Raw genomic sequence first — 23,636 nt, forward strand, 5'->3', positions numbered from 1 at the left:
GATCATCTGAACATTTTACTGTTGATAAAACCCTTCCTTTATTTTATGTGAAGTCTGTTAATAATCGATGTGCTTGATATGTGATGTTGTGGCTTAGCCGATCATTTTTTTTTCTTTAACACTACGCGACAATTTTGAAATTCACTTGCAATATAACTGCGCCAATTTAGAAATTGTCATGTAGTAGTTTCGAACAAGTAACGCCATCTAGTGGCGAATAGTGGAACTCGAACAAGAATAGGATTTGTTTCGAAACAAAATGAAAACGAAAACTATCAGTCAAATTATAAAGAAATAAGTGTAAATATGTAGTGCGCGCGTGTCCGTGGATGCCTGGTTCTAGATAAGATGTGGAAACAGAAAAATATTAGTTTAATTATAATCCACGGTCTTCCAATAACATAGTAACCAAGTCTTCCAAATAATATTGATACTTTTCTATTTTTAATTTTATCGTTACTAAATCGTTCCTCAACTGAACAATAGATGGCGCTATGTATCTAGTCGCATGTTCTAAATAAAATTCAGAGATGGCTTTGTACGAGAATGGTAGTAGAGAAGAAACTATTATGTTGTTATTTCAATTTCTTCCACATTTAGTAGTAAGGTAAGCAAATTCTAAAAGAATTTGTCCATTATTGTATGTGTTGTTAAAAAAAATCATTGTGCTTCCATTTTGAGAGTAGATGAATATAGAAGAATATAATATTATACTTGATATGTGTAAAAAGAAAATATATTTTCAATGTCAAAAGATGTAAGTATTTATAATGGGCTTCCAACATGTCTTCCGATATTATAGATTTTATTCAAATTTAAACACAATTTTGTATCTAGACCAGTTGAACCATTGCAAAATATGTATTATTGATATTATAATTGTACCGGACGGTGTTATCGATGTAACATGAAGCTGGTTCGTTTATAATTTTTTGGCGCCAAAGATTGTATTCCCGTCGCCATTTTGTTGTTTTCTCTAAAGCACATTAACATTTGATGAGTTCACAATAGTTTAGTGTTTAGATGCGTTGTACCCGCGTCCTATCACCTATATATCGACAATTCGACAAGTTAGCCAAATTATCCTATTTGATTGTTGCTATATGTAAAAACCTGTATAACCAAATAAATGGTATTGTTGTTAGTTCGTAGTAGTTTTATTTAAATTTTCGTCATGATGCCTTTTAGAGGAACACAGGGGAAGGTAGCAGCCATACGCAAAGCATTTTCCTCTGACGAAGTGTTTGCCCATTTGTAAAATTCTAAAGTAGGCTGATCTTGTCACCAAGCGATAGTGCTTACCAGTTTACAGTTTGATAGTTATCGATGGAAATTTCAAAGAGCAAGTAGGGTATATAGAGAGCCATGGCTCTCGGGCCAACTTATTTTTCATCATCATCATCATCACTAATTTAAGAGACACGCTCTTGTCGGTGTAGCATCCTCCATAAGTACTACTTTTTAGGGAAAAATAGAGCAGTGGTTCCCATCTTGCCTTTTGCCAAACTTATTTTTATATGATTAATATAAATAAGTTATTTTGAAAAATCACTTAATTCAACAAGTATAATTACCTGACCTCATATTGATTATTATACGAACCACCTTTGTTATCATATTTTAAATCTAGTTTCAATACAATACAAATATACTTTATTGCACACAACATACAAAACAAATTTACACAGATGATGATAGATACAGTACAATCTGGCGGCCTTCAAGCATCAAGTTTCCTTAAAAAACTTTCGAATTTATCGTTTAAAGGGTGGATATCTGAAAATACTTAGTTAAATGAGATACCTTTTTTTCGAGCATCAGAACGGTTCGATTAAATGGTGTTTCTAATAAATAAAATGAGAAAATATAAAACGGTGACGTCATCAAAGAGGCTGGCTACGTTCCCCAAATAAAAAAACAGATGGCGCTGTATAAAATTGCCTTCGTTTTACCTTCTAATTTCATGGCTAACAGACATTTGCATCTTTTATCTTTGTTTGTGGGTACAAATGATGACCCTTTTTTATTACACCAGGCACAATAAATACATCTTCCACCCATTATCATTGTGATCAAAATAAAAAGAAGCAACATAATTCTATACATTTTTTTTTTATTTATTTAAAACTGTTTATTTCAAATAAAAAAAATATTGGGTACATTTTAAGGTTACATGCTGAATCTTAAAAGTATAAAGATTATTTGCATGCAACATAATACTGTTGAGTTCGTATCACTCGCAGTTATCTAGTGATTGTAGGTTGTAGGTATTTATCTACAGTAAAGTGGCGCCTGAGTAGGTTTTTTATATAGTTGTCTTTTTTGACGGTTATTTTATTGATAATGTTGTTAGGTAGGTTATTAAGTATGGAAGGCAGTGTGTAGTCCCATACCCTTTTTCCATATTCATTATTGTAATTAGGCAATTACATAATCTGATCCGAAATTCAAGCAACAATTATATTATTGTGCTTTTGCCATTACATTACATTTTTGATTAATTACGTTCCCGAGTAATGAGAAATACGTAATGATCACGTTAAAACTGGATCTATATTGTTTTTGGGAACCTCGTTTGGAAAGTCGCTCATAAACGTGGTCAAATATCGTCCTTATTACGTTATTTTGGAATTGGGAACCTACTATAATTTCAAGGAATCTTTGGAAAATCTCAGTATTGTTGACAAAACATGTACTTAGACATGACAGGAGACAGTTTAATATTACCATAGGAAAATCAATATTTTTTTTACTTTTTTATGCCATCAGATTCTGGTAGACCTATACGTATTTTGAGTTTTTTTTATTATTATAAAATGTGGGTAGACGTGACTTCCCCCACTCCCGGGCTAACTATCAACCTTCATTCGCAGTACAGCGCTCGGCTATAGCGCACGTGTTTGTTCTATCGTGTCGCGCATAACTGTTTTACCACGTCATAAAATATGGACATACCCGTAAACGCTTCAATAAATACGGACTTCGTGTATTAGTAAGAAAGTTATAGCGCGTACGACGCGAGTGCGGATTTTTTACGTGATTTAGTGCTGCGTGGAGTGCGTGCTTAGTGGAACAGATTAAAGAAAAGGTTAACGTCTATAAGACATTTATAGGGAAGTCAAGGAATTGGCCTTTGATAGACTGGAATGGAAAATGCTACACTGACAAGAGCGTGGCTCTTAAATGATGAGTGCTGATATACCTCTGAAGGTAATCACTACTTCGCCGGGACCATCGTAGCGGTCCAGCACAGCCTCGCTGTCGTCGGAAACCCATCGGCGAGGTCTCGCCGCCGGCCGCTATCCAGTGAAGGTAGGAAAATTTTCTCCTTTATGAATTATGTTCGTTACAAATCAAACTGCTATAAATTTATGACGGTAGTTTTTGTCGTGTTTCGTGTCGAACTACATCACTAGGCACAATAATCTAATGAACGTACCACGTTATTATATAATGTTGCGGTTTCACAAAAACTTGTATAAGTACTTATGTAAAAAAACATATAGGATTATTTGCAAAATATAGCGCTCGGCACATTGTTAATACCCGGAATAAAAATAAACTTGCTTTACAAGTCAGTCGATTACATAAGATCACTAAATCTTTTAAGGGGCAATGTATACGTTTTTACAATAAGATTCCCATACATTCAGAATTTGCCTTTCAACTGTTTTAAGACAGTAGTTAAACAGAAACTTTACAAAAAAGGTTATTATATAGATAGTGATTATTTAGAAGATATGAATGCATGGGATTAACTGTCTGAGAACTGATATTAGGCAGCGAAATTACTCAATTGTATACCAATATTTTATGTTTATTTTTATTTTTTTAAAGAACGTCTAGGGCCCTGTGCCGAGGTTTTTCTTGCAGCTTCTTTTCCCCGGCTATACAGGTTGTGAGAAGCTGCAGTAGTTTCAGGCGGATGAGACGTTCGTTATGTAAAAATTGACGATCAAAGTGTAACTATGTTACCTACTGAATAAAGATATTTTTGAATTTGAATTTGAAAAAAAATCGTAATTGGACTATCCAGGCCCACGTTTCCCCAAAAAATATAGATAGCGCTGTAGTGTTGCCTTCATTTAAACTTCTAAATTCATGGATAACAGACATATTGGCCCCGATTCCTGCAGACACCGCCTAATTTTATTTAAAGTTATATCCGTCATTTTCATATCCGTCGAAAAGGAAAGGGACGGATGATTCACAGCTCTTAATTTTAGAAAGAATGAGTGAATGAATGAATAACCCGGGCGAATCAAAAGGTACGTCGCTGGTATGCAATCCGTTTGACGTGCTGTCTACTTAACTGTGTCGGGTTATTGACGGATGTAAAATTTTTAGACGGTTGGTTTAGATTTGTGCTTAAAATTGACGTGTGTTCCATAAATTTTATGCTTGTCGATTACCCGTCCCTTTTCTTTTCGACAGATAAGAAAATGACAGATATTACTTAAAATAAAATTAGATGGTATTTACAGGAATTAGCACCATTATGCATCTTTTACCTTCATATTTAAATGATGATCCTTTTTATTACACCCAGGCACAACACTCTACCCGTTATTAGTTTCTAGTTTATGCAGTAGTTTTAGGCGGATGAAACGTTCGTTATGTAAAAATTGACGATTCAAAGTGTAACTATGCTAGCTACTGAATAAAGATATTTTTGAATTTGATCCGTTTAGTTGGTCGGAGTGGAAATATCGTATTAATTCTTATCAAAATAAAGAGCAACAGTATAGGTAGATTTTTTTTATATATAACCTTGCAATCAGTCCTTGGACTTTCAGCAGTTCCAGTATTAGATGTCGAGTGAGGCTGGTCCTTCCATTGTTGGTAGAAATAAAATTCTATAAATAATCTTCTCCAAACATCAAGCAACAATTATTTTTAAATACGCTTCTGCCATCACATTATACATACATACGTCCCACTGCTGGGCACAGGCCTCCCGTCAATCAACCGGAGGGGGTATGGAGCATACTCCACCACGCTGCTCCACTGCGAGTTGGTGGTTTTAACGGCCGACTAACGGCTTAACGTGCCCTCCGAAGCACGGAATCAACTTATTTTTTTAGACAATCGGGTGATTCAAGCCTGTAGTCCTTACCAAACAAAGGACAGTCTCACAAAGTGATTTTGACAATGTCCCCATCGGGAATCGAACCCGGACCTCCTGATCGTGAGCCTAACGCTCTAACCACTAGACCACGGAGGCTGTCACATTATATTTTTGAATAATTATGTAATAATAATTAGTAGGTACTTGTTCAGAATCAGGTCAGAAATAATACAACCAAATCGATTTTAATAATTTTATTGGAAACAAAATAATAATTATGCTATGTATTGCACGCGACTCGAACCTAACCATACCTTGAGCATAACCCACTTACACTTACTATATTTATGTACCCCGACTGAACTCCCGCGACACTGTGTCGCGACTTCATACTACCGAACTTCACGACTACTGTATAAAAACTTGAATATAGCTGAACAAAACGAAATATTCATAAGAACCGTGTTCCGTCTCCACTTGAACTAGAGAAGGGTTTAAAAAGCCAAATCAAAGCAATCCATCTAAGATCTATATTGCTTTATTAGGTGAGTTGCTTCTATATGGCCTTTACCCCCCAGAAGGCATTAGGATTTCCTGTTTTGTACAGATTCCTAATAGAACTAGATCGGCAAATCCGCGGCGGACCTTGCTATGACAACTCATAGCAATTCGGGAATGCAGACACTCCGTCCGCTTAAGAGTCTACTCAAATAGGACGCAAAGCTAAGCTTTTGATGCGAAGTTCAATAGAAAATGCAAAAAATACTCAACATAACTAACTGAAGACAATTGGGATTTCCTAGGTCAAAGATAAATTATGAATTTCTGATTAAGTTAAAGACAGACCTAAAAGTGACAAGAAACGTTTCTTTTCTATTTATTTATGAATTTGAATAAAGAAAAATGTAAATAATAAGTGCGACATTTTGTCACCTTTATATATTACGTCACAGGTTAATTTTTCACACAAATTCCATAGTAATTTCGTATTTGACGTTTAGTAAAAACTAAAAAGTAACTGATTGACTAGTTGGAAACTACCCTAGTAGCATTAAAGTAACTTCATTTCGTCAATACATTTTTCTTTAGTCGGTCTGTGCAGTTAGGTATATTACATTTCTCCTGAACTTCGCTCTCTAGCATCACGATTTTCATAAATTTTAACAGTCAAAAGTTGCTCAAACCTGACTTAATTCCTTACGACTTCATTAAGTTTAAAGCCACGGAGATATAAAATGAAATATGTAGAAATGACAGTAAACTTAATAAAGAATCACACGTAATAGCAGTCGTCAGTTCGCAAGCCAAAGTCATGACACAATGTCACGGTCAAAATAACACCACAAAGTTCCGGGCATTTTGAAAACTGACTAAATACCCGAAGCTTATTGTACGATATTCACATGCAGATTATGAAAATAAAAAAAATAAATACCAAATCATAATCTACACATAACGTTATAACTCTTTATATGAATCTAGAAATAGCGATTATATTTAGTGAGATTCTAAAACACATCCCAAAATGGATGTGTTGTTATTATGTTATGATATGCGTTGTAACTTAACACTGGTTTCGACTGCCTTTAGTTGTAAAAAAATAAACACTTTTTAGCGCTAAATGTAATTTCTAGGGCATATAAAGAGTTTTACAACTGGGAGTATTTTAATATGTATATTTTGTAAGGCATCAATAAACTTTATACAGTGACATCGTAACGAAAACTTTAGAGAGACGATTCAGCACGATTCTGAGTTGATATCAAGTGAAATTGTTTGTTTTTTTAATTATTTTTAGTTCTATACTTTTGCGAAGGAAAATTCCACTTGATATTAACTCAGAATCATGGTCTAAATCGTCCCCTTAGTAGTTACGATGTCACTAAGGCAGGAGGCAGGCTTAGACGCGAGGCACGTGTCACTTGTGCCTCGGTATGTTTGCCTCGACGAAGTAGGCTGGTGACAAGGACCTTGTAAGCACGAGGAGGGCGCTGGTGAGTAGACCATCGAACACCATCACATATCATTGCCGTAAAATCTGTTTGCAAATATCCAGTTAGATCTTACGGATATCGTTAAATGACCTAACTGGATATTTACTGACAAAAGATAGATTCTAAGGGTGGTATTAATAAATCAATCTCAGCTGAGACTGCCCTCAAGGCCATGCTCAAGTCCCTACCACCCTTAGGGTGGTATGAACGCTTTCACGGGCAGAGACCATGGGTCATTGATGGTTCATAATAGTATGACATCTTGGAATCGGAACGTCATTAAACGTTCTGTCCTTGAAAGTGTTAATAAACGAATCTCAGCTTTGAGACTGTTCTCAAGATCATGTCAATGTGACAGTTCTCATATAAAAACAGGGACTTGAGCATGATCTTGAGGGCAGTCTCAGCTGAGATTAGTTTGTTAATACCACCCTAAGATATCTTCGCGTTTAGGGTTATGATATTTGAGTTCCGGTGTTCGAAGAACTACAAAGGTATGCACCATCTCCACACATTCTCTATTTGCACATTTTTTTGTGACAGAAATGTCGTTTTCATAGAATGCGGCTTATACATCACATTTAATGGCAAAATGCGGTGGCGCATCCACCTATAGTTGCGATTATCGGCACGTGCTAACTCCTTGTCACTCTTTAGTTCAACAAAGCCACAAGAAGACACGCCTCGAACGTCTGAACATGTCTTTACGAAACCAAATTGATATCTACAGTGCGTGGTTAACACCATGGGAATAGATGCCGCGGTATTTTGACAACGAAAATATTTCTATAAAGTGATTTAGGGGTGTGTGATTTACTTTGATAATGGTGCCTATTCAGACACAGACGTCTAACTTTAGTTTGACAGCTCTTAAACTAGCGCTGTCCTTTTCCTACAACACGTTCAGGAAAGAGATGGAGCTAGTTGCAGTCCTGTCAAATTAAGTAGGTTGTTGCCCGAATCATTACAATAATGTAAACAGATTTATGTATTTTTGTTGATTTGTAAATGCGTATACTCTACAGTATTTAGCTTGCTATACATAGAGGTAAGGTTGCGTTTCCATGGACGCGGAGCTGTGCAGAGATGAGCAGGAATCGACCAATTACCGTGAGGGAGAGTGACAGAGCGTCTTCGTTTTTCGCTCTCGAGCGGTGTGATTGGTCAAATCCGCACATCTCCGCGTCAGTGGAAACCTAACCTAAGCCGGGAGCGTTCCGGAGCGGGGTATTTGGTATTTTTAAAGTTTATATTCTCTTCATCAAAAATGTGCATATTTGTATCAAAGCACAAGTTTAGATCAATTTTAGATTCAGATCATTATAATTAAAACCTTTTTTCAGCAGTGGAACATAATAGCCTAGAGAAAAAAAGAATATAGTTATTATTTTACCTAATGAATAAAGATATTTTTGAGTTTGAGTTCATAATATTTTTATTGAACACTCTCGGTTCTACCTCTATATAACAGGGTGTTAGCGACACGTAACGAATACTGAGGGGGATGATTCAGACTATGATTCTGAGACTATATCAAGTGGAATTTCCTGTCAGAAAATCCATGAACATTTTAGTGTTTTTAAAATTATCTTTAGCTTCATAGTTCTGTCATGTAAAATACCACTTGATATCAACTCGTTACGATGTCACTAACACCCTGTATTAGGCATTAAAGTGTCAAAGTAAATCACTACACCATACAAGCGCTGGGTTTTGGACACAAGAGAAACATACTGTGGCCCCTCTACCGGTTGGGATGCTAATACAACTTAAATCACTTGGCTTCGCTCGCTCGCCATCGGAGACAATTAACACATTTTAGTAGAAAATATTATCTGATTTAAAAATCTATAGTCTACATTTGTATACTTTTTTAATTCTCTCCCAAGGCGGCTAACGAATTATAACTTCTATCTCGCATAGAACCTACAACATAGTTCCGTCATTTTCAAACAGCGAATCACGAAATGGCGACACTTTTTAAATTTCGAAAAAAAAAAAACAATTATTATTTTTTTATTATTATTTTTTGCTCTTCCCACACTAGTTTATAATCGACACAGTCTTATAAACGACTGTTTCCCGCGGCGTTCTTGTGTGTGGAGACGCACCTTTAGAGATGTCGTTCTTTTGTGAATCACTCTTTGAACACAAAACTACGTTACATGTTTCATAAAATAGTCATTCGCTACGAGAAAGAGTTAACGAACATGATTGCTAACAAAAAGTTCAATACATTCAAAAAGTCGACAGTATAACATAAATAAGTAGAAAACAATATAAAAAAAAAAACAACCACACGGAGGTTCTTGTCGGTCAACGAGAAAAACCCGTGTAGGGTTCACGCAACAGGGTTTTGGCTAAACAACATCAATTAGGGTTCCAAATTTCATTCGTCTCACAACGCCACATTCGCAAAATGACATTCTCAAAATGCCACACTACTATTAATGACAATTACAACGAACATGTTTAAAAAAATACTTTTTAGTAGTCTTCGCCAATCAGGCATTATGCGAAAATGACATTATGCTAATGTGGCATTTTAGAATAGAATAGAATAGAAAAAGTTTATTATAAAAGGACGCCACACACACAAAAAAAAAAAGACAATAACATCATATCAAATTTCCACTAAAACAATGAATGAATTTTGAGAATGTCATTTTGCTAATGTGGCAATGTGCGCCTAAATCATCAGGAACAGTGCAAGCATACAAGTATATAAAATAATCAAATCTTTTCAATTCGTCCGAATAAAAGTTTCATTATTATTTTTTACCCAAATTGATTTATTTCCATTACCCTGTAATTTCTGAGTGAATTGGAAAATGTTAGCTACCGTTTTGTAGAAAGCTTGTCTTAAGGCAAACTGAGGCAAGACATTTTTAGATTTTTGACGACTTTTCACATACATTAGGAATGTGTAAGTCTTGTCATATTTAGTACAATGTCGTCTTAAGACCAATTTTCATTTTTAATAATACTCTTTCATATCTCTTTACTACATCTGTATGATGTTAAAGACCTTTGAGCTTAAATTTCGAACTGGGATCGAGTTTTTTATCATAATAATATTGCGAACACAGGCTATAGACATTGGTGCTAATTCAAGTACACATCATCTAATTTTAAGTATACCTGTCATTTTCTTATCCGCCGAAAAGGGACGGCTAATTGACTGGCATAAAATTTACGGAACACGTCAATTTTGTGCACAAATTTAAAACAACTTCTAAAAATATTACATTGGCCAATAACCCGATAGAATTAACTTGACAACACACATCAAACTGTTTTTTTCACCTATTTCATTCGCCCGGATTCATTCACTCACTTTTTAAAAGTGACAGCTGTCAATCATCCGTCCCTTTCCTTTTCGGCGGATAAGAAAATGACAATTATAACTTAAAATGAATTTAGATGGTGTACAGGAATTAGCACATTTTAAAGTTATAATTTAATTTTATATTCAAAAAGCGGTTTTAAATGCGTTCCACTTTCGAATGTATATATGAGAACCGTCAGAGGTTCGTACGACAACTAGTCAAGGCACTCAGAATTCCAAGGCGCGCGGTTCACGGTCAAAATTATGATCAAATGCATTGAAATCCATTATCTGTTATCATTATAACAACAATATGGTCAGTTCCAAACAGTGGGGCGTATATTGTGATATTTATGCATTATAAAAAAACAAGCGACAATATATGACAGATGAGTGGAATATAAGTCACTCCTACTATTTCCTTTTAGACTGACGAATTTGAATAAGGATAAAAACTACAAGCTCAAATGTAGGCGGCAACACTGTTGAATGTTCCTAAATGACAGTTCTCCATACTGTGCAGCTAAAATACGTGATAAGCTGCTATAAAATTTGGAGTAACGTGGAGTGTATCCCGTCTGAAGGATGAGTTACGAAAACGAAAAGCGGCCAGTAGGAAATAAGTTTTTCTAAGTTTTCTCCCCGATCTTTAGAGAATAAATATAAAACTATAATTTTGCTTTTTTTGTTTTTTTTTTTTATTTATTTTTTGATTGTATAGTCTGCTTACCCCGGTGGGATAACCAAAGCAATATGTTTGTTTACTCAACTAGTATTGGGAACTGTCAAAGTTTGACACTCAACAGTAGCGACACCTGATGGGAGAAATGGGCAGTTTTTTCCTAATAAAGTTTTCTATATAGTTGTCTTGACATTCCGAATAATGATGACGTAAGGACTCCTCCCCCCCCCCAATTAAAAAAAAACTGACTAGATCGTCCGTATGACCAATTTAACTTTTTTTATTATTATTTAACAACCAATCATAATCTGACCGTGTAACAGCTGCCTAAGGCAGTCTGCCTTGTGACTCGTGCCTTACCAGTGCCGTGTGTTCGCACCTTTACATAAAGGCCACTTACAATCAACACAAATTTTAATAACGAATGAAAATCAACTAGCACCTACCACTAGGTTTTGATGTGAATTATTTGTAGGTATAAACTTTTTATTTTATTTTTTACGGCTTCCGTGGTGCAGTGGTTGAGCGTTGGGTTCGTGATTCGGAGGTTCCGGGTTCGAATTTGCTGGGGACGTATCGCATAAGTCACTTTGTGTTACCTGTTCGGTTAAAACATCGCAGGCATTTTTTTTAAATTTTGTATTCACTTCTTGTTTATTTTTTTATTAAAGTGAAAAAATGATTGTTAGTAAAGTTTTCTGCAAATAAATTTCATTTCATTTCAAAGGGTCTTTACACTACAAATACAATAAAATGTTATGTTGGTTTTGTTAAATGTTATTGGAATTCCACTGACCACGTCTCTGCCTACCCCAACGGGAAATAGGCGTGATATTGTGTTACATTACAAATAATCCACATCACAACAAACTAAGTGACAGTTTATAACACAGGCGTTGAACCGACGTACCTTGAAATAACAGCTCAACACCTAACACTGAACGTAACAGTTGTATATTTACTGTCAAGTGAGATTCTAACGCCATGTTGATTTTTGTTCTTTTTTTTATCGTATGGTTTTGTTTGAGACTGATGATGATGACTCAAATTGAATTTATAGCAGCACGCCTGTACCTCTGAAGGGGAAGGCAGAGATGTATAGTATAAGTACACACCCACTCTTCGCCAGCTATATTAAGTCTCATGTCTATTGCCATTAACCGGGTACAAATCTTGGCAACCATGTGATATGGGTGAATATCAAAATGTGCCCAGTTTGGTGGCGAACTGTCATATAATTTTTTCGTGAAAAATTGGGTTCCGAGTAGTGGAACTGAGGATCCTTTTGGATCTTTTTCATGTCGGAACCCAATTTTTCACGAAAAAATTATATGACAGTTCGCCACCAAACTTGAAATTTTGATATTCGCTCATATCAATTCTCTATGTTGTTAAGTTCAGTTTTTTTTGTGTTGGAAGTTCAGATGGCTGTAGTTTCTGTCAAAAACTCAAGATTATGTTGATGATGAACAGTTAATCAAAGAATATTATTACATTGTAAATTATTAGTTTTAGTCCATCGAATAGCAAATGTCATCTTTTCTTACACTATAAGTAAAAAATACCTGGCTTTTGAAACTTGTTAAATTATTTTAGTTCTCATATTCAATTAAACTGAACATTTCGAATCCAATTAATAAAAAAATCCACATTTTTTATTATTTATATTTCCTTCCAGATATTTTATTAATAGGATTCTAAGGTTCAATTTAATTGAATCTAAAAAATCAAATTCATTATCAACATATTTGAAAAAAGAATATTCTCACTTGATTTCTCATTATCAGTGTAAACAAAACCATACCATAAACCACCTAACTAGAGTCCAAACTAGCCTGGACAGATCGCTACACTCATGCTCACACGTCTCGCTCCTCACGCACAACCTTTATTATAACTGTTTTATTCTTCATTCTCATTATCACTAGGTTGGACTGCGTTGTCTGTGGGTTGGGTTGTAATATAACCATATTATAATAAAGAGTAAAAGATATGTTACTGTTAAGTTTGTCATCTCATTACAGTGGAATTATGACAAAATTTATTTTAAATTTAAATCAAAGCCTATTGTTGGGATTTTACAGACAGATAATGTAAATAACATAGCTCCAACACACAGGCAGCGCAACCCGCGAGATTAAACTAGTCATACGCCCTCTACGAATAATACTATAGTATGAGAGCAGCGCACGCGGCGCTAGCAGTCGCTTCCAGTCCGCGTAGTCGACGCCACAGATCACAACAAAAAATATAGACAGCAGTCTTTCCATGACACCAAAAAGCAGTGTTAACCCATCATCCAGGTTAAAAAAGGAATCGACTTGATAAATATAAAAAAAAACATACGTTCGTCATTATGTGTATAATTTAATTTTTGCATGAGAAATGCAATTAACTTGTAAAAACAATCGTAATACTTTTTAAGCACCTACTTTGTTTGGAAATATTTAATTCCAATATATTTAGTTTTGACTGGCCATTTTTGACGTTTCTCATGACTCTTTTAGTGTCTTTTTTTCTCTGATGTTTTACAATACATATTTTAAATAAATAAATCATACGAGACTAGTGTTCGGATTTGGTCGTCGGACCATGTCGCGAGGACCACGCAGACCGAAGCGTAAGACATCACAGTCGAAAACAGATCAGCTCACGCGCCGACTGACACACAGACATTTTTTATACATATTATATCTTTTCAACAATTTTTTTTTGTTACATATATTTGTCTTCTATTTCTAATTTATATAGTTTTGACATAAATCGAAAGAGCTATTTCATTTGTCTAATGCCGAGCAATATACAATGCTTTTCAATCATAATTCAATTAATTGAATTAAGTTTCTATATTTGATATTTTATAATTATAAAAATAATCTATGAATTCATTGGTGTAATCACAAAAAACGTGTATACCGTAATTCATTTTTTGTCACAATTCATTAGGTTTGTGCGCACACCGGAAACATTTAAGTAACGTCATAATATTTAGATTCAATTAAATTGAAATATCCAGATTCAATTAAATTGAAATATCCAGGTTCAATTAATTGAAAATGAACCCTAGACAATTATTAAATCAAAAGTCATGTTTCATATACGTATTTTAGAACTGTTTACCCGACATCAGATAAGGAAATAATAAAATAGCCTATGTTATCCCAAAGGTTAGGCTGCTTTACACAGGTGTGAAGACTAAGAAGGCCTACTCACAGGAGGCATGGCATGCAAGGGTATAGTTTGTTCGTCTGTCTGTACGTTGTGTCGCCGGCGCCTGCTTGTGGCACCTCAAACTGCTCTTAACGCCACCTGAAAGGAGACAGACTTATATTAGTTGCAATACACAAATGCTTGTATTAACTGAGCGCTATTTATGATATGACAAAGTATCGCGTATAAGTAACAAAAATATTTTTAATCGGAGCTATTAAATCTACTTTTTAATGCCACTAATGGTTCTCAACTGAATTAGATAATGCTAATCAATCTCTGATGCGATCATTTAATTAATGACTGCTTTCGTTTCGGGTTATGTGTTGAATAATTTTACGAGGGACAAAACACTTTATTCTTCTAAGTGGTACCAACATAACACATGACATAATTAGTTAGAGGTACATCTAGGACAACTAAGTACACCTCACCGAGATCTCTGTTATACCCGTAGAGCCGTATCGCTAATGGTTGACAGTTTTATGTAGTGTTGGAATGAATATTGGGCGGCGAGTCTATAAGGTAATACGTACAGCACTTGATGCGGCTGTATGGCGGCGAGGTGCGCGGGCGACGGCGGCACGCCGGGCGGCGCCGGCGGCAGCAGTGTCTGCGCCAGGCCCTCGAACCTGCCGCCAGCCTCGAACCCGTTCTGTGGGGGAATAATAGTTTAACAATGCAGCTCGTAGGACTAGCATTCACTACGCACTGGTTGACGTGATGAAGAAATAGATAGCCCCACTCACCGGTATCATGATGGTCGGACGCAGCGGCTGAATGCTCGGCTGCACCGCTGTTGGGTAGTAAGGGTAATACTGCACGGGGTACGGGATGTATGGCGGATACGGGTAGACAGGGCTGTAGACGGGCAGCTGCTGGCCTAGAGGCAGTTGGTGGTGAGGCAGCTGCTCGTAAGGGGGGGCATAGACTCCTTGTACCCCCGCCACCCCGCCCACTCCGCCGCCACCCGCCGCGCCGCCAAACGCCACGCCGTACGGCGAGCCACCCGCCACTGCAAACAAAGTCATCAAAGAATCTAACGTGTAACTAGTTTAAAGAACATACACAACTCACGAAGGCGGATTGCAGCCGAGGTCCACGCCCACTTGAGCACCCTCAGATCTGTTACTTTTCTGTACCAATTATCTGTGATCCAAACATGAATTCAGTGGTTTAGAGCCGGGATTCGATCCTCTGACACTATGTAAGTCACGGTCATGCGTTCTTCTATCACGGTTTTTTTTCTATAAAAACATAAGCTCGCGACTACATCTCAATCGGTGTAATCAAGGTACATCCAACGCAATATGCACTAAGACGACTTATTTGCTATAATAATCATCATCATCAGCCCATTATGCCTTCCCTATGAATGGATAGGGAGATCGGGCCTTAAACAGTGCGGATTGATGGTTATTAACGACTGCTAATGCAGCCGGGATCAACGGCTTAACGTGCCTTCCGAAGCACGGAGGAGCTCGAGATAAAAACTTTTTTTTTGTGGTCACCCATCCTATGACCGGCCTTTGCGAAAGTTGCTTAACTTCAACAATCGCAGACCGAGGGCGTTAACCGCTGCGCCACCGAGCTCCTCTAAGCTATACTAACCTCCATATTGCGGAGCGGCCTGGTGCGGCGGCGCCGGCAAGAAAGGTCCCTGGGGCGGCTGCGGCTGCGGATAGGCGCCCAGCGGTGGTGTCACTGTAACAACCCGCTACACTGTTAGCGCGCGCCGGCGTGATGCTGCCCGGCGGGCGTTGGCACCCGACATATCAGGACATGAGGCTAATCAAGACCGATTTAAATAAGGCCATTTTTGAAATTACTGCCAATTTTTGGCTTAGCGTTACAAAGTAAAAAAAACTGTGATAGGTAGAGGTTTCGGCCAATCAGAAGCGTTGTTGATGACGTCATGAACACTTGTGATTGGTCTTTTTTGTAGATTTTTAACAACGCTAAGCCATTTTAGCCTCGTGTGAATCTGACGTGTCGGTTGCTAGTCAGCCGGTCGGGTCGTATCCGCAACCCAAGCCCGAGCATTCACGCTTGACGCAGCGGTGTTACCATGCTAAAACCAGTGTTGCAGTTTTAAAATTTAAAATTAATAACACCGGTCACAAAACATATGAGACGACACTTAGGTGCTTCGTTTGTACACAAAGTGGGGATAATAGTGAAAAAAAATTGTAATAACGAATATTAAAAATGTTTCATACATTTCCCGCCGGCGTGCGTAAAACCATTTCAATTATATACTACACAGGAAATTTTTGAAAAGGTTTCCTAAATTCTTAATCTAAGATTCACGGCAACACTGTTTTTGCAAGGCATTCGCATGGATGAGAGGAATAATGTTACGAAAATATAGATACCGGTAACTTTATAATAGTAGTAATTTTATTATTTTTATTTTGTCCACGTCTCATCCACACGCAATCACTGGGTCAGTGTTAACGACAAGCGATGCCCATACAAGGCGAAGTCCACCAAATTTAGAGTTTCATCAAACAAAGTTAAAAATACAAGACACATTCAAAATTCGCTTAAAAATTTCGACAACTACCTTCGTTTTTCACTCTGAAAAAGCGGCAGTAAAAAGCCAATTGTATGAGAGCGACCTTTGAACGCACCTTCGGAAAATGTGTTTGAAAAAACTCGTGTGGTGAGCACTTCGGCCCAGTTTAAGAAAAAAATATTTTTTTAAACTGCCCCGAAGGCAAACAATGATTTGGTAGGTTAAACTCGTCGAACACGACTTTAGCGAGTGCTGACAAACCTACCAAATGTTATTTACAATGCATTCCTATGGTCACACTGGCTCTGACTGGCTGTATGAAAAAACATTTTCTTTTTTCATACAATCAGCAGGGTTTAGTAAAGCTCTGTGCAGTGTAGAAGCCACTGTGACCATTTCATTTGTATAAAACTTAAAACAATAATCACACGATTAAGAACCTTTAGGAAAAGACATTTATTTTATCAAATATTTATCTGTAGAAGAACTGCTGATCGATTTTCGAAGTATTTCGAAATTTAAATACGAGATTAACTGTCTTCACTCCAGAAAATATTGGTAAAAGTTATTTAATGGACAAAATTGAAAATAAATATTTTTAGTTTTTAATGTGAAAATCGACCAAAGTATTATGACCCACGCACGCTCAAAATAATATCAAACATATTATATTTTTGAATTTCGAACTTTTGAAAGTAGGTAACTCCATTTTTTGTATTTCTTTAAAGGTTTGTTAAAAAAAATATAATAAAATTGCCAAGTAGTCTTGTCGTGCGTGCGCTATCTAAAAATCATCAAAAAACATGGTGGTCGAACATATCCAGACACCGTGGATACATTGTGAACATTCCTCCAAAATTATCATTATCTATCTTTAACTAACTATGATACTCGTTACCAAGATTTGTGTTCAAAACGTTTTTGCCAAAAATCAAAACTAACAATTCCATAATATTTTGCTGTTTTTGATAAAAGCGTTTATGCAAAAAAGCGAAAGTCTAATTGAAAAAAATAAAAAAAACGACTATGATATGAGTGCGTTGAAGGACACAGAAGCATGCAAGATAAAACAAATACTAGAAAATAACTAAAAATCTTTTCAACACCATGCATTCTCCGCCATATTTATTATTAAGATCTAAAAAAGTATAATACTTAAACTCCAAACTAAATTATCTACATCTACCAGAATTATTTATATCTATAAAATCAGGTGCTCCGGGAAGCCACGTTCGAGCGAACAAAACAAAAGACATGCTGACAAAAAAAACCGCTGTTTAAAACAGCAAAATGTCGGAAAAGTTGTTAAAACGACAAAAATCCTGGTAGTAACCCCTCGCCAAACACGTTACTGCAAATTAGGCCAGTACTGGAATGCATGCCAAGTTCCAGTCGTATTTTCATTACATATTTGGCAATATGTTTCTTGGCTTACTTTATTATTTTTAATAAATTACTTGGTTACATAAAGCCATTATTTGTTTGTAATGTAACCAAAAACGTGAAAATCTTTTCAATTGCATAAGGTTCAATTAAATTGAAACCAATTGACTCAAAATCAATTAATAGGATCCATTTGGCATACATTTCAATATGGCAACAGGAATAATCAAACATATAGTAAAGCTTAATTTATAGTTAAATTGCAAGCTAGGTCTGCTATATCCTTTTAAAACAGACCCTAGAGTATAAAATATATATCAAACTGATATATCTATATGATAAATAAACTATTTTATTTCTAATATATAAATTAAATAAGTCCCTTAGAACCTGGAACCCTGAAAAGACTTGGAACGACCGAGAGGGAATACCAAAATGAAAAGTGGGAAACTGATTGAGTGGTGTTGATTGTGGGTAGTTTAAAATTCGGACCGCTCTGGCATACGTCCCTGTCCTTCATAAGCTTATATAGCATGCAGACCGTCAATAGCTGTGGATATGTCGCTATAGACAGCTTGGCCAATGGAGATCAGATTCTGCAGAAAATCTACTTTAAAAATATTTACTGTAATAAAAAAGTAAAAATTTTTTCATAAGATTTTTTTTGTTTGACTTTTTCTATCTGCTATTTTGTGTTTATATTTTTTCCGCCATTATGATGGCAGTAGCCGAAATATAGCAACTGTATAAAGCGCGCGACGCGATTTTTTATCACCCACCCGCCAATATCGTTAGTTCATATAACGCAACGCGCGCGATTTGCGTTCGCACACTACAGGGGCTTGGTGTACAGCAGATTGGTGTTCCGAACAGCCTAATCTCCATTCGCCTACCTTACTCTAGGCACACACGCACTAACATATTTCATTCCTGTTAACATATCGATTCAATTCAAGGACCAATTACTTTCAACTCTGTAAAAAACTTACACTAAAATAAAAATAAAAAGTGAATTTTATAGGGTTGGCAAGTAACTGGAATTGACTTGAACTGTACACGACTATTTTAATGTATTTTAAAATTTAATGTTCAGTCGTGCACAATCCAATGTAAGTTAATACTCAAACATTTTGTGTTTTAAACATACAAGTTATAAAACAACGCGAAAAAATATTTTTCTTGTCGTTTGCACCATCACCTTACTTGGTATAATTATGAACACAAAAATTATTAAAAAAGTGCTAGTTTACCTTTTTGTGTCCATTTTAGTAAAATAAATCAGCTTTTTATAAATTCTAGACCACTATTTTGTTGTCAAGCTAAATCTTTGTTGGTACCTTTTGTTTTTTTTTTTTTAATAAATCTGATTTATTTTAAAATTAATGTTAGTATTCAACACACAATCTTAACTAAAGGAAAGGACAAGACTTTTACATTTTCTAAATTAATGTAAAAATAAAAGTCAAGCCCTAAGCACATATTAGACCTATCCTAATATGGTGCTAGAAGATTAAAATCTGAGGTTAGCTGGACTAGAGCACAAAACACGTGTCAGATTTCAATCTTAAATAAAAAGAATGACGTCATTTTTTGTTTTATTTTACGAAAATTTATCTTTTACGTCATTCTAATTTGGTCGTAATTCTAAAGAGTTAGCTTATAAAACTATGTAAGAAAAACTCAAAAAAAAAAAACAACTCAAACAAAGACGTCCCTATTGTAAAATAAATAGGGAATCTTGATGACAGAGGAGCACTTCTTTAAAAAAAAACACTATGCTTCTCTGTCTTAAGAGGTGCAAAAATTCTAGCAATTTTATAATAATGGCCAGTCTTTTAAGAAGTAATTTAAAAATAAATATTTTGTAATTTACTGTTGCATAATAGTAGTTCTTAGAAGTATAAAGTTTTTATTTTTTTAAATAGCAAAAATGACTGGCCATTATTTTTAATGTAAAAAAATCAATGTGTTAAAAATCAAATAAAAAATAAGCTGTGAACTAAATTTTGGAAATGAAAAATTAAAAGAAGTGGTAGCAGGAAACATCAATTAATTAATAAATTACGGGAGTCTTGTCTTTCGGAGATATTATTTTTTAATTTTACTTTTTATGCAAAAAGACAAAACTTGGACTTACACAACTTATTTTTTATAAATGTTAACTAAGAAATCTGACAGGCGAGCATGTTTTTTTTAATAAGATATTTATTTCCGGAAGGACTTTTTTATCTATACATATAAAATTCAAGCAAAAAACATCTACTGTACAGCCAACCATTTAGCTTCAGTCAAATGCAGTCCTCCCAGAAAAAAAAAACAAAGTATATATTTTTTAATTTTCTTTTTTACTTTGCAAACATGATCGTAAGTCTGATTTATGAATAAAAAACGTAGTGATGGTTTGACTGCTACTCAATAGTTCTGTTTTTACACAAAAAAATATGTTTCACATGAATATAAGTCTAAGTGTATATAAGTCTATTTTAAACTCACAAAATCTGCTTCGGAAGGCACGTTAAGCCGTTGGTCCCGGTTATTACTTACTGATGTAAGTACGTAGTCGTTATATGAGTCATGTCAGGGGCCTTTGGCGGCTCAATAGTAACCCTGACACCAGGGTTGATGAGGTTGGTACTCCACCTCACAACTCACACGATAGAAGAAGAAGACTCACAAAATGATAAAACAAGTCAGGTCTAGTTAGTAGTTTAAAAAAATACTGCAAAATGTAGTGAACTTCTGCATTTTTATTAATTTTCTATTTCCAACAAGAGATGGCAGCTTTGATAAAAAAATAGAATTGTTAGCAGCAGTCAACCCACCACTGGGTTACAATCGAATCAATAACACATACGATCGTCCACACGCCGATACGCACATATCATATATTGGTCTCTCTTTAACTATCCAAAGAAAAAATAAAGAAAAGAAAATTCTATGTGTGTCATTACATGAGGTATTAGTCGTCGGGCGCGCGGGCAGGGCGGCGCCGCGGTCTCGCTGCCTCGCCTGGGGGTCGCACACTGACGTTACAAACCAACTCGCAACAGCCGGGACGGTTAACCATCCCTGACCTCACACACCTCGGAGACCGAGAACTTTGTCCTCGACTCACAATTATTATAAGCACATATCTTTTCGCTTGAGTTCGTGTAAATATTTTTAGGAAGTTGCACGTATCTCAAGTGATATTATTTATTATAAATTACATGTAATTTAAAGTACACTTGGAAATAAATAGGAATATCTCCAAGTTTATAAGGTTTAAGAGCTAAGCGTAATTCAAATGAAGCTTGACATTTGTAACGCAAGGTTGCATACTGATGTCTTTGTGAATAATTCAACGTTTGTTTAACATAAGTAAACAATAATAGAAGTGGGCGGATTATCATGTCATCTATTATTTGGGACGTCACTAGAGCAAACTGGTATTTTGTTTATAGTAAAAAATCTTCATTAATCTTTTTACCCAGTGAGAGATGTGTTATATATCTGTCGGGTGAAGTTGTGTGTGTTATATGCCTATTCAGTTGGACACAAACTTAACATAATCTTAGTTTGACAGCTCAATTAGTGCTGTCCTTCACTTACAATAAATACAAGAAAGAGATGGAGTATGAGTTCTGTCAAATTAAGTTATGAAACTATAAGTTTAAAGCCTGACAGAAAACCTGACTGGAAAAATAATTATTTTTTTATTTATTTATTATATAATGTGTTTCCACTATGTGTCTTAAATGCAAGATTCTACTCTATTCTACTCAGAATTATCTGTGTATCAAAGTTATCTGTGTTATAAATTCAACATAATTATTGAGTAAATAAAAAAAAACTTATAAAAATTTACTCTGTGGGTGCCCGAATTGGCACCATTGAGTTAAGCCAAAGCAAACTAATCTTAATCTTATTTTCATTTGTTTCAGTTCATAACAGACTTATGGACGGAAAGCTGGCTAGGTAAGTAGTTCCTTGACATAATCTTTAGTATATATTGCATGACCTAACCCACATTACAACCTACATTGATTGACCCACATAAAGTGCAAGGCCTATCAAACTATTAATAAAATTGGGATGACACCACTTTGTCAGCTTACTAGGGTAAGTATTTATTAAAAACTTTCTTCATTAAAATTCAACTCATAAAATATTTAACATACAGATCTGTGTATGTGTATTATAGTTAAAAAAAATATTGATTTAAACTTTTAATAGATGACAATTATGTCATCTTAAGTCAGTAATTAATCAGAAGTGTATATAACACAGGTAATCAATGTAGATTCTAGAATTCTTTACAAACAATAGATTTACAAACAAATACCTACCTATACATGGAAGAAATGTCTAGTCATAAGAGGAAGCATTACTGGAATTATCTTATTCTAATATAGGCAGGTACCTACCTACCTACATAAAAATGCATGAAAATTTTCTGTGACCTACTTAGAAATTGACCAATTTATCGATTAATTAACAAAGATTCCGATTCTGATTACGCTAGTAAGGGGTAAGACGGTAAAACCTTAGAAAATTTCTAAGAATTACTATGAAAAAGTGGGTAATTATAAGCTCAGAAAAGTTGTCTATGTGTAAGGAGATTGGGGTGTTTGTCAGAAGTTTATAGCCCAAACGTAAACTGTAGGCTCATGAATCAGTTGTTATGATGAATGGGCCTAAATATAGCTCTGCTCCGGACCAAAATCCCGCATATAGGAGTACCCTGGCGACCATCTTGCTTTCCACCATTTATCGATCTGCGCCGCGAAAATTCGGAAAAATCTGATTTTTACGCCGAATTTCTCACAAAAACAACGGTAAATTAAATCCGGAAAGTTAATAAGAGCGTAAAACAACAATAATGTAACAAAAACTAGTCAATCAAGGTCTTATAAGTGACGTTACTCATGTCAAGCTATTCTTCGAGAGAGAACAAAGGCAAAATAAATAAAGCGCATAAATACCTTTTTTGTCTGCCATTTATAATAACTACAAAGTGTTTACTAGTAAAAACTTGTGCACTTATGTTAGCTCGCTGCTGGATTATCGAGAAATTTGCAATTGAACAACGCAGTCGCAGAACGCTCGCTTCGATCGCCAACAATTTGCTGTCTGCTAGTGATGCGACACGTTACCGGTTATTACCGAAATGTCAGTTGAATTCAAAAGGGATGTACAATCGATCGATTTTGTTACGGTTTTACAAACATTCAGTGATTCCTTTAAATATTTCTCACGGCATTTTCAACGGAATATATAATTTACATAGAATTTGTTTATATACTTTACATTTGAGAGTGTCAGACTCAAAAAAGCGGTGGTTATCATGGAAAATAACTTTGTACCTATGACTTTGAGGGCACGTCAACGGACGGAATCTAACATAGTATCACGCCTGTATCAACCAAGGGGTAGGCAGAGGTGTGTAGTATATACACCCACTCCTCGCCAGC

The 23,636-nt window shown here is 35.6% G+C and overlaps 1 protein-coding gene across 1 annotated transcript; it reads right to left on the minus strand.

Annotated features, from left to right (window-relative positions):
* Positions 1 to 5,307: 5,307 nt before the first annotated feature.
* LOC126378533 (DAZ-associated protein 2-like) lies at positions 5,308 to 23,307 on the minus strand. Its single transcript, XM_050026959.1, has 5 exons — positions 23,148 to 23,307; positions 15,894 to 15,986; positions 15,032 to 15,297; positions 14,819 to 14,937; positions 5,308 to 14,381 (listed from the first exon to the last, which is right to left on the minus strand). Exons 1-5 carry the CDS (start codon positions 23,161 to 23,163, stop codon positions 14,372 to 14,374), a joined length of 504 nt encoding a protein of 167 aa, XP_049882916.1. The 5' UTR covers positions 23,164 to 23,307; the 3' UTR covers positions 5,308 to 14,371.
* Between the last annotated feature and the right edge of the window lie 329 nt (positions 23,308 to 23,636).

Source organism: Pectinophora gossypiella, chromosome 26, assembly GCF_024362695.1.
Source record: "Pectinophora gossypiella chromosome 26, ilPecGoss1.1, whole genome shotgun sequence".
In the NCBI taxonomy this organism is placed as follows: domain Eukaryota; kingdom Metazoa; phylum Arthropoda; class Insecta; order Lepidoptera; family Gelechiidae; genus Pectinophora; species Pectinophora gossypiella.